The following is a 17,515-nucleotide window of genomic DNA, read 5'->3' on the forward strand; positions in this document are numbered from 1 at the left end:
ATGTGTGTATTAAGCGTTGTTCGTTCCCATACTTACCCGTGAAGATCCGGGTTAGAATTGATCTTCAGTAACTCATGATTGTCGTAAGAGGCGACTAACGGGATCGGGTGGTCAGGCTCGTTGACTTGGTTGACACATGTCATCGGTTCCCAATTGCGTTGATCGATGCTCATGCTATTGATCTCTGAATTGTCTGGTCCAGACTCGATTAATTACAGTCATATAGCTGTGCTGTGCGGCATCAATCAACCAACCAACTAACCAACCAAATCAATCAACCAATCCAATCAATCAATCAATCAATCAATCAATCAATCAATCAATCAATCAATCAATCAATCAATCAATCAATCAACCAACCAACCAATCCATCCATCCAATCAAATCAATCAATCAATCAATCAATCAATCCAATCAATCAATCAATCAATCCATCCAATCAATCAATCCATTCATCCATCCATTAATCAACCAACTGATCAACCAACCAATCATCCATCCAACTCAATCAATCAATCAATCAATCAACCATCCATCCAATCCATCCAATCAATCAATCAACCCAACCAACCAACTAATCAACCAATCAATCAATCAATCAATCAAACAAAAATCAATCAATCAATCAATCAATCAACTAAATCAACCAACCAACCAACCAACCAACCAACCAATCAATCAATCAATCAATCAATCAATCAATCAATCAATCAATCAATCAAAGGCGACTAACGGAATCTGCTGCAATCAGTATTTGCTGCCCATGCTTTGGGGTGCATGTTACGGATGCCCAAAGGATTATCTGCTTGTCATGTTTTCGATGGCCACTCTGTGAATTCAAGAAAATCTGAGTCAGTTCTGAGTGCAACATCGTCCCCCTCATCCCCATCCCACCCCCATCTTATGTCACTGTGCGTGCGGACTCTACAGATCCGAACATGAGTGGTGTTGTTCCACTACATGGTGTTCAAAGAATAAAAAAATACAATCAGAAAGGTTGTCCGGCATAATCCGGCCGCAGCTCCTCACCATGGAGTAGCATTACGCAGCCCGGTTCCCGGTTCTGTGCTAATCAGTGATCAGTGTCGAAGTTAGCGCAGCAGACCCCTGGAACCAGACTGATGGACTCTCACCAACAGGTGTATAAGAATTCAATACATACGTTTGATACCAGATTTCTAGAAAGTCCTTCTCACCCACATGGTGTCATAAGGAATTAATATTATATTGACCTATATGTAGATATATAGAGAAGTCATTGATGGAATTAAAGATGTGATGAGGAATAGACATTTTTTCGGTCTTTTAGCTGAGGACCTATATCTCTCTTATAAATACAGATATCACGGATAGACTTTGAAATCCGTACAGTACGGATGAGGAATAGACACATCTTCGCGTCTTACAAATGAGGAATAGACACGTTTTCACGTTTTACAAATGAGGAATAGATACGTTTTACAAATGGGGTATAAACACATCTTCACGTTTTACAAAATGAGGGATAGACACATCTTCACGTTTCACAAATGAGGAATAGACATGTCTTCTTCGTTTCAAATGAGGACAAATGAGGAATGGACACGTCTTCACGTTTCACAAATGAGGAATATGGACACATCTTCACGTTTCACAAATGAGGAATAGACACATCTTCACGTTTCACAAATGAGGAATGGACATGTCTTCACGTTTTACAGTCAAGACGAACATTGAGGGCAACTTTCTGTTTTGCTATTCCGGAAAAGGAAGGTTACGCCATTTATATATTATGCATTTTCTATTACAGGATTGCACAATGGATGGATAAATTGAGCCTGCATAGAAATCACCCAGTTTTGTGAGGATGTCGGAGGGAAATGCTTGATATCGCCACAAGTTGACATTAATGTACATCACAGGAAGAGCTGTATGTTAGACAGGTGTTGACCCACTTTTCTGACTCCATGTACGCGGTTCTGACAAAACGAGTGTCATCATATGTATGAATGTATGTGATTCAAACATGTACGGGCGTGGTGGGCGAGCAGCGTGTGCGTCGTGCGTGCGTATTTATGTATGTATGTATGCATGTATGTATGTATATATGTATGTATGTCCGTATGTATGTATGTATGTATATATGTATGTATGTATGTATGTATGTATTCAGACATGTATGTATGTATGTATGTATGTATGTATGTATTAATGTATGTATGTAATGTATGTATGTATGTATCTTATGTATGTATGTATGTATGTATGTATGTATGTATGTATGTATGTATGTATGTATGTATGTATGTATGTATGTATGTATGTATGTATGTATGTATGTATGTATGTATGTATGTATGTAAGTGTCTTGGACCGGCTCTCTGTCTTCAATGTTGTGTTTGTGCATGCGTGCGTGTGTGCTTGTCTGTGTCTGTGTAATTCTGATAAATGTTTAACACTCGAGTTTTTTCCATAAAACTTTAGTTTATGGGCTATGGCCACTGACGCACCTAAGAACATCGGGGCCGATCGGGATTCGAGCTCACAGTCCTAGGTTCATGCTAAAGGGAAAACACAGAAAAGTGCCCCACTTTGCGCCAGACTGAACCAGATTTTATGATTGCGGTATCTCCGCAGAGTTTCTAATGAAGGATTCATCTTAAATAGGTGGGCTAACGTCAGTGACCCATACAGTAATACGTCATGCGAGAATGGGTGAGTTTGGTATAGCTGTTTCAGCTATATGACGGTATGACAGATACTGGGGAACTCTCAGATGTCTGCTACTGTGAGGAAACCTCGTCCGGAGATGGCAAGGACACGTGTGTTGAGTGACTGACTGACTGGAAGTCCAGCAAAATGAGAGTGTGGGTTTTATACAACTCCCGTCAACTTGGAGACAGGACATTTAGCTTTACGGGGTAGAGAAGAAGAATGTGTGTGGCTTCTTCAATGAAAAGATTTGGAATTACGTCGGTTTAAACAATATTCCAATTCTTTCACGGCATCTCAACTCAATGTGGACGTTTACCACCTAGTGAGCCCAAGGGACGTAACTCTTCGCAGCTAAATGCCTCAGCGCCTAAGCCTAAATCCTATGACCAAGAGCACGTGTGTGTTGCAGATAAACTCAGAATCAAAATCGGAGAGAACCGGGATTTGAACCAACAATCACAGGTTCCTGATGTGTTCAAAGGGACGTAACCCTGCACAGCGAAATGCGGTGCCTTACACGACTCTACCCTGTTAGTAGTGTGATAATCAGTGTTTGTTTTTGACCAAACATGCAACACGTGGTGTAATTATTGATTGAAAGATCAAAGCATTGTTTCTGACCAAATGTCAGAACGTTAATGACAAATATCAATAGCTACACTCTAATGTGACCCGTGAAGGTCCGGGTTAGAATGAACCTTTAGTAACCCATGTTTGTCGTAAGAGGCGACTAACGGGATCGGGTGGTCAGGCTCGCTGGCTTGGTTGACACATGTCATCGTATCCCAGTTGCGCAGATCGATGCTCATGCTGTTGATCACTGGATTGTCTGGTCCAGACTCGATTATTTACAGACCGCAGCCATAAAGCTGGAAAATTGCTGAGTGCGGCGTAAAACTAAACTCACTCACTCACTCACACTCTAATGTGACTCTATGGTAAGCTTTCCATTAGTATATACTAAAATCCATCATCCTTTCAGAGATGGATATACATACATACAAATATTTATATAGCGCTAGTTTCTGGCATCTGCCACTCAAAAGCGCTGGAAATGAGTCTGGAAAGACATTGGTCAAGTTCGGTAGGCAGCACTGAACAAATGAGTTTTCAGTTGTGACTTAAATGCTGGTAGATTCTCTTGCGATCTCAGGTGCATAGGTAGACTGTTCCACATTACTGGACCAGCTTTTGCGAATGAACGGTCGCCAAATGTCTTTGTTCGGGTGGTTGGTACCTCCAAGAAATACTGGGAACCAGACCGTAAGGATCTGGGAGGGTAGTGTCTTTTAAGAAGATTTGAAAGGTAGCTGGGGGCAAGTCCATTCACACACTTCAACACTAACAACAGTACTTTGTACTGGATCCTGTATCTGACTGGCAACCAGTGTAGACTCCATTCAGAATATTTTCATCATCAATTATACACCATCAGAGGTCACTGGATGCAAGGAGAAAGCTACAAGTGAGAAAGAGGTGTTGGATCATCTCGATGCCCTTTCAAGAGTTTTCAGAAGCACGGAGCTCACCCGTATTTAGCGCTATTGAACGTTGTTGTTTGTTTGTTTGTTGTTTAACGCCGACACAGCAATATTCCAGCCATATGGCGGCGATCTGTAAATAATCAAATCTGGACCAGGCAATCCAGTGATAGACATCATGAGTATCGATCTACGCAATTACGATACGATATGTGTCAGCCAAGTCAGCTAACCTGACCATCCGTTTATCGCCTCTTACGACAAGCATGGGTTGCTAAAGTCCAATTCTAACCCAATGGCGTATATTATAAACAACGTACACAAATACTGTGAATATAAGTATTTATTCCAAGCATTCATTCAGTGAGACACAAACAGACGGGAGTTCAGTGTGCGTTAATATCGTGATTTACAATAATTGAACTTTTGAACTGTTTTACATCAATATATTGAATATCATATTCACTTATACATACGATCAGGAAGACGGTTAGTTCATCTTAGGTATATTTATACAATTGAAATATTTTAGCAATCTACTGAAATAAGACCCGTGAAACTTCATGACGGTGTTTAACATAACCCTTTGTGTTGCTCTACGATATTCAGGTATTCAGTTCCACTTCGAGAGGAAGCTCTGACGTCAGAGAACACTCCAATACCAGTCCTGTAAGTTCCGCACTCGACTTCATCTGTTACTTCATCACACTTCATCACCGGGACTGCTAATGACAATGCTAATGATCGGTGAAACCCCACTACCAGGATCGTCTGGATTATCAAGTGTCCGGATACACGAATCCTTGCTCGCTGTGTGTCACTTTCTATATAAGTTGACTTTCCCAATAGTAACCACACGTGCTTCCTGATACCGGGGTTTCCTGTAAAACATCGTTGACATATATTTACTGACCCCACTTAAAAAACAACTTTGTAATGTACAAACAAATTACCCTAATCGAGAGCGTATGGACTCGTTAGACAGCTCAGCTGACGGCAAACGTATATATTTTTGTATTCATTCTTTGAAGTGTACGGGAGCAGTTAGTCCATAATGCCTTGCATGTAATTCGGCTTTCGAGCTGTGGTGATTACTCCCCTTTGGTAGGTGGCGCTGTGGTCTAACGTCCGGTTCTGGTTACAGCGCACTGGTAGTCAAAGGTGACGACGTTGCTTGGACCAGGCTTAATGTTGCTGGTCAGTTCGCAGGTGGTGCCTTCTGGACATTGGCAGCTGGAAAAGTTGTACATGATAAAAACATTTTATTCAGTGGAATTATTTACTAAATGGGGGCGCGGGAGTAGAACACCCTGAGACAGACCTGCTGAACCATCATGAGATGATGTCATCACACAATTAGACTGAGCTATGGGCTTAAATGTAGATTTTAGACATACCCCGACATCCACCACCATAAACTGGCTTCACACAGCATGACGAACGAACATTTAAATCACTTGACTACCCAGAAAGAAAAATGAAGTCACAGTGTGTCTAAAAATGTCTACATCTTTTCATGACTTCCCTTTAACGTATTGCCCTTAAACAACATCTATAGCAGAGGTGACTGTTTATGTAAAATCCCTGGAGATATATTTACAAGATTGTTTTCTCTTTTTGATGAACCTACTTTTGTCATATTTGTGTTTGAGTCATGAAAGTAACGGCTTCAGGAAACAGGAAAGTGTTGTTTCTCGATAGTAAAGTCAATGGGTTACATGCCGATCCCTGTCGATTTATGTTTTTCGTTGCCAGGACAACTGTCTATATAAACTAGTCACAAGATCAAACTTAGCACTGCCTTCACTGGTCCTCGATATTCGATGAAAACAAATACGCGAAGTTCATTTGTGGAGTCAAAATGTTCTCGACAAAAATAACTGCAACAAAACAGTTTGTTGTAATTATTCGCATGAAACAAACCTTTGGTTTGCACCCACGTCTTCATTTCTGTTTGAAATTACTCATGTCCATTTTAACTGGACATGATACAGAATTTCTTTTTTTATGGTAGTTGCCTGTTGACTACCAGCAGTGGAATCAGTTAAGCATAAAGTTTTTTCTAACGTTAATTCCAGATTTGTGAGCCCTACGTCACATCACAAACACCTACAGTACGCTAACCAAACTGAACATGGGCTTTCCGTTGTCGTATAGTGCCTATGTAGGCAGACAAGGGCCTTTGAGAGGATTGCATTTAAGTCCTTCGTGACACCTTTCTCAACACAAGTAAAGCCTTTGATGACGAAATCACTAAAGTCTTCATTGATATATATACGGTTTTTGGCACATAAATGGGCTTTGTTGAAAAATATTACTAACTTTCTCCTCGTCATGCCATAAACATTCCTCGACATTTCCTATAGAAGTACGAAAGGGAGAGTCACTGTAGGTACACGAGGAAGGATTAGCGAATAAGTGCGTCTGACAAATTACAAAATCAAATTACTTCGGAAATAGCAAACCTTTGTTTTGCTGATATAACGCCAATTATTGATAAATCTTCACGTCTGATGTGCATGCATTCAGTTCTCGCGAGATCTCACGAGAAGCCACCATTCTGATCCTTTTTTCGTCGTATCTGTTCCAGGCACATTATCATAATGTCTTTTGATTAAGTGTAATACCGGATGTCGAGAGACATTATCCCGATTGTTCAGACGAGTTACTGCTTGAACTTGACCTGCAGGCTAATAGAGAATGTATTATTGAAATCCGATCTTTCAGGAATTTCGCGCATGTCGAATCCGAACAGGCTTCTACGGACTCTCTGACATATTTAATATTTTCGACATTAATATCACACAAAAACATTATGAAAAAGTGTATCAATAAGTGTATTTAACCCAGATTCCTTTGATAGTTTAGAATAATTTAGAGGTGTTTATTCATTGTTCCTTTGTATATATTGACGTACACATAATGTTCACTGTTACAACGTAATAATATAAATAGTTTCACAGTGATGTGAAATACGTATTTGTATTGCCCGGCCCTAGTGCGTTCCATGACATTCCATAAAGATCATAATGTTTTTTAAGTTGAAAAGAACTTGGAAATATTGGTAAGGAATTATTAAGCATTTTCTAAAGAGTCAATGAATGATTTTAGTTTACGCCACACTCAGCAATATTCCAGGTAATGGTGGCGGTCTGTAAACAATCGAGTCTGGACAAGACAATCCAGTGATCAACAGCATGAGCATCGATCTGCGCAATTGGGAACCGGTGACATGTGTCAACCAAGTCAGCGAGCCTGACCACCCGATCCCGTTAGTCGCCTCGTACGACAAGCATGGGTTACTAAAGAACAACCCGATTCTAACCCGGACCTTCACGGGTATTTTCTAAAGAAGTACAATTAATGTGTTCCTTCTTATTGCAAGCTTCACGATCTACTTGTAACTGACATGACTGAAAAAAGCATTGTATTTTTCGAATTTTGAGATCAATGCCCATGCTGTTGATCACTGGATTTTCTGGTCCAGACTCAATTATATACAGACCGTCGCCATTTAGCTGGAATATTGCGGAGTGCGGCGTAAAACTAAACTCACTCACTCACTGTCATGGTTTGTGGTTATTACAACCAGGGATACTCTCCCTGTTACAACACACAATTTTCCAATTGTAGGTATTCTTAAACTTATTTTGAATGCAGTGTGCGAAACAGCTACTGGCCCCGCTAGCTCGTGGCTATTAAAAATCCAGTTGGGCCAGTAAATCTCCACAGTCACTGGCCCGACTGGCTAGCGAATTTTCATGAGGTCATTTTGTAAAATATATCACGGCCTGATAAAAATGTTCATCATCTAAGCAGTGTCCACATTCAAATTTTGGTCCAGTGAATTCTTTTGTGGGCTAGTAACTTTCAGGAGTAGCAAAATTTGGAAACAATTTCGCACACTGTTTGAGTGGTATATATTTGACATAAAATGATTGAAGGGTGATGGACATATACTTACTTATCTACAAACCGACAGAGTTCCCTGTTGGGCGTCAAACTCGGCCTCCAGCCGCACACGGCCCACCTGCACGGGCTGTTCATGTCACACTGGTCAGGCTGGGAGAGAACCGATAGCTGGAACCAATCATAAGGTATTGACATATAACATATAAACTATGATATATACTGAGGGAAAAAAATAAGGGATCACATGAAAGCACAAGTGTTCCCTTATTTTTCAGGTTTCTTCACAAGCTATATGCGATACAAAGCTTGTGAATAAACCTTGGAAAAAAATAAAGGAACACTTGATCTTTCAAGTGATATGATCCCTTACTTTTTTCCTCAGTATATTATAACAGCAGTTGGCTGATGCATCACGCAGATTTTGCATGGACAATATGCAATCTGACAATAAGTCATGTTCTAGGGATCCCTCTTATCATACGGTCTTGTAGAGCAATTCTTGTCACACTGAATATTTAATCATAAATAAATTATATATATATAAAACAAGAAATGTTTTAAATAATTACACGACACGGATCTTCTCCAACATGTTTCACTTTTATCTTCAGGGAGAAGATATATGAGGGACTTCTAATCAGACAATTTCACTAGTCTTTTTAATATCGAGCTCGGGTGGGCAAAACAGCGAAAACTAGCTATTTTATGATTATTGAACGATATTAAATCATCGATATGCCTGAATCTTAAGGTTCATGGATCTTTGAAGTAAGTTTTTGCTAAAGTACGCCACGTGGGATAGTGAAGGGCAGAGTGGTAAATTATACGTTTTGACAGAATTGATTTTATTCTGAGATTGCACAAATTCTATCAAACGCTTTGAGTGTTTGAGAACACTCATCGTATTTATATAATTTGTCTTAAATAGTTTATGTGAATACAAAGAAAGCCCCTCCTTGATTGTGATAAGGATTACGGTTGTTCTTTGAGATATGGATAAGGGGGAAATCACTGACGCTTGGGCAAAAACTTATATTATTAATCGAGGTAAGAACTATGGTATATAGAATGAATATGGGGTTTTGTATGAGACCGCTTCGAACAGAACATCAGCTACATCAAGGTGTGTCAGCTGAATGAAGAGACGGAGCACAGGTTTGACTATCAAATACATCGAACACCAAGCCGACCGTACCATTCTGTATAATTTGTGTTATGCAATTCTAAAGGAGCAAACTTTGAAAACTGACGGCAGTCTGTAAATATTCGAGTCTTGAAAAGGTAATCCAGTGATTGATATTAAGAACGTCGATCTGTTCAACTGGGAACCAAGTCAGACCACTAGCTCCCGTTAGTCGTCTCTTACGAAAATGCATGGGTTGTTTAAGACCAGTTTTAACCCGCATCTTCATGGGTTAAAACATTGAAAAGATAACATCATATTGTAGCCTTATAAACTGTGACTTCCCATAGAATGTTAAAACGTACCTTAACACATATTACCTGCGGTCCACTTCAACATTTTGCAACATTGTTAGACAAAACGCCAATAAATTAGAGTATTGATCTAATTACAGTGGCTTAAAACTGAATTTTAAGAGTTTATATTCATGCCAGCGTTTTTGTTAATGGATCAAGCGATCAGGAAAGTGACCAGGCTATTATTCAAAATTTAGAAATTCATGTCACCAGTTAGAGATATCATCTTTCTGACATTTAACTATAAAGCCATTGTTGTTATTAAGGATACGTTGCCGTGAACACTTTAGGACAAACTGTGAACCCCCGAACTAAAGACTCCTTAACTGCCGGGCAAAACAAAGTGTAACTAGACTGAAAACAGTTCCTGAATCGATGAAAACGTAACGTCAAAACGCAACTATGATACCCGTATAATAAATAAATAATTTGAAAATTTAGCCTCCATCAAATATAGGAATACTTGCGTTTGTCTAGCAGATTTAATTGTCCGGCGATTAATATGTTCAACACGATAGAAACAAATGTACACCTTTCCCATTCTTATAACGACATAATCACTGCAGTGGAGTTACTCGAATCTTCGAAGTATTCAAAGAAAAATTCAAATAATAAGAATGGAAGATAAATATAAAATTTCTTACCGAGTTAAAGGTGGTTGCTCCAACGATGGTAAGGACGACTATCAGACTTCCGAGCACTTTGGTGAAGCTTGTCATCTTGACGGAATGGTACGGATGCTGGAATGTCGGAATTCTACAAGCTCACAGCTCTTGGAGGACTGACGGATGGAACTCGTCTTATATATACGTTTTCTGCACCCAGAGTCGCTGACCACCTACAAATTTCGTCACGTGGGTCAAGCTAACTTTCTGTAATGGTAGGCGTCATGTCTTGTTTATCAAAGGCCTGAATCAGACCATTCGCGACAAATACAGTTAACTTCAATGGTCTCTGTTTTGTTAAAACTTGCGTTGTTCTGCTAGATCTTCAATCGGCGGAGAGCTGTTACACAATGCTTGTTAAGTGTCACATGAGTATATAATTCACAGCCATCAATAAAATGTCATATGTGTGTTCGAACTGAGCCATGAGAAACCACATTATAACTCGGACGATATTTACGATAAACAAATGTGGAAAAATATATTATATAAATGTCCAGACGAGAGCATCATTATTTTTATCTACCGACTTAAACAGTTAGTCGTCCATACACGTTTATTTGATTTTTGATGTCTTATGACAAATCTTGACGCTAAGGAATCCTAACTAGTGTTGACGGTGTCTGAGAAAATGTACTTCGTTCACGAACGGAGCACAATGCTATCGAAGCATATACGTAATGAAACTAAGGTTTCAACTATCTCCACTGCATAGTTGGCACTTTGATTGCTGCGTTGCAAAATATTTTTATATAAAGTTGTATTTTTTAATAATGTACATTTATAATGTTTTTGTCAGATGAATATAGCTATCAATAACAATTTGGCTGAAAGGAAGCATTTTAATCCCAAAAGTGAGAATTTGAAAAATCAAATGAAAAACTGAAAAATCAATATCATAACAGTTATAATTGTTGCGGAGAAATCCTGGTCGGTAGGTGCAATGACAGAACTCCATTTCTGATTCATGTTTTGTTCTTCAAGAAGTCGGGGGTTATGTAATTTTGCTGAGTGTGTAAATTTATGAATCCGATATTTTCGTTGTTAAAAGACGCATGTTCAAAATGACATTTTGGTTCTGAACACGGTCGGGATACGATTATACGCAATCAGGCAAGGTAACAAGTGCTTTTCATTCACGTCCAAAGTAATCTGTGTATTAAGCGTTGTTCGTTTCCAAACTTACCCGTGAAGATCCGGGTTAGAATATTGATCTTCAGCAACCCATGCTTGTCGCAAGAGGCGACTAACAGGATCGGGTGGTCAGGCTCGCTGACTTGGTTGACACATGCCATCGGTTCCCAATTGCGCAGATCGAGGCTCATGCTGTTTATCACTGGATTGTCTGGTCCAGACTCGATTATTTACAGACCGCCGCCATATCGGAATATTGCTGAGTGCGGCTTATAACAAAACTCACTCACTCGTTACCATACCATGGTGTCATCAATGCCGTAGAATTCCAGCCATGTTAGTTATGTTTTTTTCTTTGTTTGCATGTCACAATCAATTTTGGCCTCCATGTATTTGAAGTCATTTGCGGTATCTTGAATTTGTCATTTGAAAAGTGAACTTCCTCAGTATCTAATGTATTTTCTTAAATAATGAAATACTTATTTAGTAGCGAGTGAGTGAGTTACGTTTTACGCCGCACTCAGCAATATTCCAGCAATATCACGGCGGGGGACACCAGAAATGGGTTTCACATATTGTACCCATGTGGGGAATCGAACCCGGGTCTTCGGCGTGACGAGCGAACGCTTTAACTACAAGGCTACCCCACCGCCCTTAATTATTTAGTAGACATAGCGACATATTATGTATGAATGGATGTTCGACTACAGAAAACTTAATTTTGAGCCAGCTAAATAGAAGTTATTCTTATAAATATTTATCGAACTTAATATTAAGTAAAATGGAATGCATTACTCACTTGTTATTGCCTTGCTTGAGGTTCATCATTAGTGGGATAAGACGATGAGTGTTTGGTTCGGAAACCGTATAATGTGTATGAAGGTCATGGTAACTCAGTAGGCTAAAACTGGCATTAGTCCATGTGCGCGCACACACACACACACACACACACACACCATACACACACACATCACACACACACACACACACACACACACACACACACCCATCGTGCATTGCCATATTCAGGGTTGATCGATACATTCTAAGCCACATTTACAAGGGATGGACAAAAAAGTTAAATCCTCTGTTTCAACATTACAGGATGCCAAAGAAGTATATCTACTGATACCTGGACTTAAAGGTGCAAATTACTTGCAAAACACGTACAATTTAAGTAAGTACAATCTCAGGGAAGGATGCCACTGCTTATGTCACTATAAAGAAGTGTACAGACGTTGGTCTGTAATGATGTGGGTCAGGGGTGAGTCTGTAATGATGTGGGTCAGGGATGGGTCTGTAATGATGTGGGTCAGGGATGGGTCTGTAATGATGTGGGTCAGGGGTGGGTCTGTAATGATGTGGGTCAGGGATGGGTCTGTAATGATGTGGGTCAGGGATGTGTCTGTAATGATGTGGGTCTGGGATGGATCTGTAATGGTGTGGGTCAGGGGTCTGTCTGTAATGATGTGGGTCGGGGTGGGAGTGTAATGATGTGGAGGTCATGTGGGTCAGGGGTGAGTCTGTAATGATGTGGGTCAGTGGATGGGTCTGTAATGATGTGGGTCAGGGATGGGTCTGTAATGATGTGGGTCAGGGTAATGAAGTCTGTAATGATGTATGTGGGTCAGGGATGAGTCTGTAATGATGTGGGTCAGGGATGGGTCTGTAATGATGTGGGTCAGGGATGAGTCTGTAATGATGTGGGTCAGGGGTGAGTCTGTAATGATGTAGGTCAGGGTGAGTCTGTAATGATGTGGGTCAGGGATGGGTCTGTAATGATGTGGGTCAGGGATGGGTCTGTAATGATGTGGGTCAGGGATACGTCTGTAATGATGTGGGTCAGGGATGGGTCTGTAATGATGTGGGTCAGGGATGGGTCTGTAATGATGTGGGTCAGGGATGAGTCTGTAATTATGTGAGTCTGTAGAAATGACTGTAGACTGTAGAACGTCGCTGTATATTGCCTGCCACCAGGTCACAATACTTCCGAGACAACATACTGGAGTCAATACTTGGGTCGCCGTGCTGGTTCATGTTGTGTTTTTCAAGACGGTTCACATATCTTGCTCTGCATGTATTGTAACTGACTGGATCCAGCATCAACACATCCCCAGAATGCAATGGCCAGCATTGAATCGTGACCTTCCCTTCCAGACCACGACTGGGACATGATCGGGAGACGTCTGAGGCAACCCTCTCCGTGAGCCGAAGTGGGCAGGGCGCTGCAAGAGGAGTGCACAGGACTCCCTCGCTGGGATTCACATCATGCCACGCCGAGTGGACGAATTGTTGGCCAATCGTTGTGGCATGACCGATCATTGATTAAGTCATCTCTAATGTTTATTATTTGACAACCCGGTTGTCTTTCCTGTGGTTGTGTGCGCCCTTACAACCCCTCGCCAGCAGGGTCTGCTGGTTGTCATGCTCCAACTTGTCCTTCCTTCTCTTCCATTTCTTTGGGCGGTGGGGTAGCCTGGTGGTTAAAGGGTTCGCTCGTCACGCCGAGGCCAAGTTTTTGATTCCCCACATGGGTACAGTGTGTGAAGCCAATATCTGGTGTCTCCCACCGTGATAAAGCTGAAATGTTGCTAAAAGCGGCTTAAATGAACTCACCCACTTCCTTCCTTTTCTCCTCCATCATTTTCAACATTGATATCTCTTTATACATCTGTAACCTTCACTTATATTTATGTCACATATTTTTAAGGATATGTAAGTGACTTTAGTATTAGGTTTGTGTGTTAGGTTCATGGAGTTCTCAGTATGTTGACAGTATTCCATTGAAGCTCTGTGTAGGATACAAATGACAGTACGGAATTCATTGGAACTTTCCTGATACGGCTTCATGACTATTATTCATCAGGCAGAAGTGTGTCGTGTGTTATATATCACGGAGAAGTGAACCAGTGTTACTCTTCTTGATGATGGGCATCTTACACAGCACGCACTGATGAGGCAGGTGAGTGGGAGGATGTGGGTGAGGCAGGTGAGTGGGAGGATGTAGGTGAGGGTAGGTAGGTGAGTGGGTGGATGTCGGTGGGGGCGTCAGTGAGGTACATAAGTGAGTGGATGTCTGTGGGGGTAGGTAGGTTAGTGGGTAGATGTCGGTGGGGGCATCAGTGAGGAGTCAGGCATAAGTGGGTGGATGTCGGTGGGGGGTAGGTAAGTTAGTGGGTGGATGTCGGTGGGGGGGTAGAGTAGGTGAGTGGATGGATGTCGGTGGGGGTAGGTAGGTTAGTGGGTGGATGTCCGGTTGGGGCGTCAGTGGAGGTAGGTAGTGTGAGTGGATGGATGTCGGAGGGTAGGTAGGTTAGTGGGTGGATGTCGGTGGGGGCATCAGGTGGGGTGGGATGTCGGTGGGGGTAGGAGTGGGTGGATGTCGGTGGGGGGGTAGGTTAGTGGTGGATGTCAGTGGGTGGTAGTGGAGGTCGGATGGGATGTCGAGGTGGGGGGTAGGTAGGTTAGTGGTGGATGTCAGTCAGTGGGGGCGTCAGTAGAGTAGAGTGAGGTAGGTGGATGTCCCGGTTGGGCGTCAGTGAGGTAGGTGAGTGGGTGGATGTCGGTGGGGGTAGGTAGGTGAGTGGGTGGGTGGATGTCAGTGGGGGGGCGTCAGTGTAAGTGGGTGGAGGAGTGAGTGGGTGGATGTCAGTTAAAATGGTAGGTGGGGTAGGTAGGTGAGTATGGTGGTCGGGTAGGGGCGTCGAGGTAGGTGGTCAGTGGGAGGGTAGGGTAGTGAGTGGGAGTGGGTGGATGTCATGCGAAACATCATCATCGGCAGTAAATCATTCGATGTGGAAGTATTAAAACAATAAATAAAAATGCAATAAAATCGAACAACCTCCGTAAAGAAACATCAATAAATCCTAAATCGAAATAAATTCGATCAAATGCGAAAACGGCGTATCAAATAAAATCGTATGAAATGCGATCGATTTCAAATCCAGGAAACTAAATAAAATGCGATATCCGGCGTCCTGGGTCATGCCAGGCAATCAATAAAATGCAATCGTCGAAAGATATCAAATACGAGCAGGCAATAAAAAATAAATACCGTCAAAAGAAAAATCAAATAAAACATCAATAAAAATGCAATCATCCGGAAGATCATGCAATAAAATAAATCGTCGCGAATCAAATCAGGCTTATCGTCATCGTCGTCGAATCGTCGACAATAAATCGGTCGATCAAAGGCAATCGTCGAAGTCGTCATCGGTCACGATCATCAATCAAAATACATCGTCGTCGTCGATCAAATCAAAACATATCAAATCGAAATCAATAAATCGTCGATCGACTGCAATCAAATAAAATAAATCATCGGTAAATCAATCGAAACATCAATCCATCATACGTCGGAAGATCTTCGAAAACATGCAATAAAATTGTCGTCAAAGATGCAGTAAACCGAAACGGTAATCAATAATCCCGTCATCGAAGATCAAATCCGAAACTTTCTCGTCGATCATATCATGCCGAGAGCACATCAAATAAAATGAAGTAAAATCCGAGGAAAGAAGATATCAAAACCGAGAGCATCAAGTAAAATTAAGTAAATTAAAGATATCAAATGAAACTAATAGTAAAATCGTCGTCGAGAACGATCAAGTCAGTAAAATACGTCAAATCGAGTCGAAACATCAATCAGTAAAAGCGCAGAAATGAAGTCGAGACAATCAAGTAAAAATATAAATTAAAGAGATCAATAAATATTAGAACTTGTTATCAATAAAAATGCAGTAATCCGAGGAAGAGATATCAAATAAAGAACTTAATAAATTAAATCGCAGTAAAGCGTGAATCAAATTAAAGGCAATCAATAAAATAAAATGGGATTAGAGAGATCATCAAGAGTAAAGAGAACTTTTAGTAAAATGCATTAAGGTAGATATTAGTATTAAGGCAATCAAAGTAAAGTCGAAATCGAAAAAGAAGAACGTATCAAATAAAGAGAGCATCAATAAAATAGAAGTAAAATCGATGAAGATCAAATAAAGAGAACATCAAAATAAAGTAAATGTCGATGAATCTCAAATTAAAGAACTTCAAGTAAAATCAGGTAAATAATGCAAATCAGATATCAAATGAAACGTAAAAGTAAAATACAGTCGTCAGAGATATAAAATGAGAAACTTGTATCAATGAAAATAAATAAAATACGAAAGAGAATCAAATACAAAGAAACATCAATAAAATACCGGTTAATCCGGAAAGATCATAAAGATAAAGAGCAATCAAAGTAAAATACGTCGTCGCGAATCAAATTAAAGGCGTCAAAGTAAAATGCGAGAAATCGTCCGGAAATATCAAATGAGAACGTCAATAAATAAATTAAATAAATTAAGATATCAAATGCGGAACGTCAACGGTAAAGATACCGATAGAGAATCTAAAATTAGATATCAAATGCGAAACATCAGTAAAATGCGTCGTAGAGTCGAGAAGAGATATCAAATAAAGGAGCAATCAATAAAAGGTAGAGTAAAGTCGATATGGAATTAAAAACGGCATCATAAAATTCGGTAAATGGAGTGGAATCATCGTCGAAGGAAATAAATAAATTAAAATTACCGTCGTATTATAAATGAGGGGCGTCAAAGTAAAGTATAAAGTCCGAAGGATTATCAGGTAGGGGCAGTGGCAATCAAGGAAGTAAATTGATATTTTGTGGATAAAGGTCGTCGAGAGTCAGAAGGTATAAAGTAGGTAAAAGTAAGTAAAATTAGGTATCAAGAGCGTCAAGTAAAGGAGTAAAGTCGGAAGAGTCGAGAACGGCAATCAATGAAAACAATCGTAAACAGGAAAGATCATCAAATCAAAGGCAATCAATAAAAATAAAATTAAATCGAAGAGAGATCAAATTAGAGACATAAAGTAAGGAAAGGAAATAAAAGTAAAGTCGTCGGATGCATCCGGATATCAAAAGATAAAGGCAATCAGTAAAGGTATGGAAGGATCTCGAGGTAGGGGCATCAGTAAAGTAAATTAAAGTCGGGGAGAATCAAATGGGCAATCGAAAGTAAAAGTGGAAGGTCGTCGAGGAGTAATCGTAATGGGTCGTCAAGGAAGAGTCAGGTAGAAGGGCGATCAAAGTAAAGAGATCGAACCAGGAAGGATACAAATTAAAAGGGCATCAGGAAGGGTATCAGA

At 40.4% G+C, this 17,515-nt stretch overlaps 1 protein-coding gene across 1 annotated transcript; it reads right to left on the minus strand.

Moving 5' to 3' along the window:
* Positions 1-4,503: 4,503 nt before the first annotated feature.
* LOC124284722 lies at positions 4,504-10,462 on the minus strand. Its single transcript, XM_046720828.1, has 3 exons — positions 10,211-10,462; positions 8,140-8,255; positions 4,504-5,408 (listed from the first exon to the last, which is right to left on the minus strand). Exons 1-3 carry the CDS (start codon positions 10,283-10,285, stop codon positions 5,297-5,299), a joined length of 303 nt encoding a protein of 100 aa, XP_046576784.1. The 5' UTR covers positions 10,286-10,462; the 3' UTR covers positions 4,504-5,296.
* Between the last annotated feature and the right edge of the window lie 7,053 nt (positions 10,463-17,515).

Source organism: Haliotis rubra, unplaced genomic scaffold (genome assembly GCF_003918875.1).
Source record: "Haliotis rubra isolate DU_JTF1 unplaced genomic scaffold, ASM391887v1 Scf343, whole genome shotgun sequence".
In the NCBI taxonomy this organism is placed as follows: Eukaryota; Metazoa; Mollusca; class Gastropoda; order Lepetellida; family Haliotidae; genus Haliotis; species Haliotis rubra.

Bases quoted from the DNA above. Each gene is read 5' to 3' on its own strand.
- LOC124284722 (XM_046720828.1), bottom strand. From the start codon at position 10,285: ATGACAAGCTTCACCAAAGTGCTCGGAAGTCTGATAGTCGTCCTTACC. The intron at 8,256-10,210 runs GTAAGAAATTTT...GATTGGTTCCAG, and splicing joins GAGCAACCACCTTTAACTCG to CTATCGGTTCTCTCCCAGCC. The intron at 5,409-8,139 runs GTAAGTATATGT...CAACTTTTCCAG, and splicing joins CTCTGTCGGTTTGTAGATAA to CTGCCAATGTCCAGAAGGCA.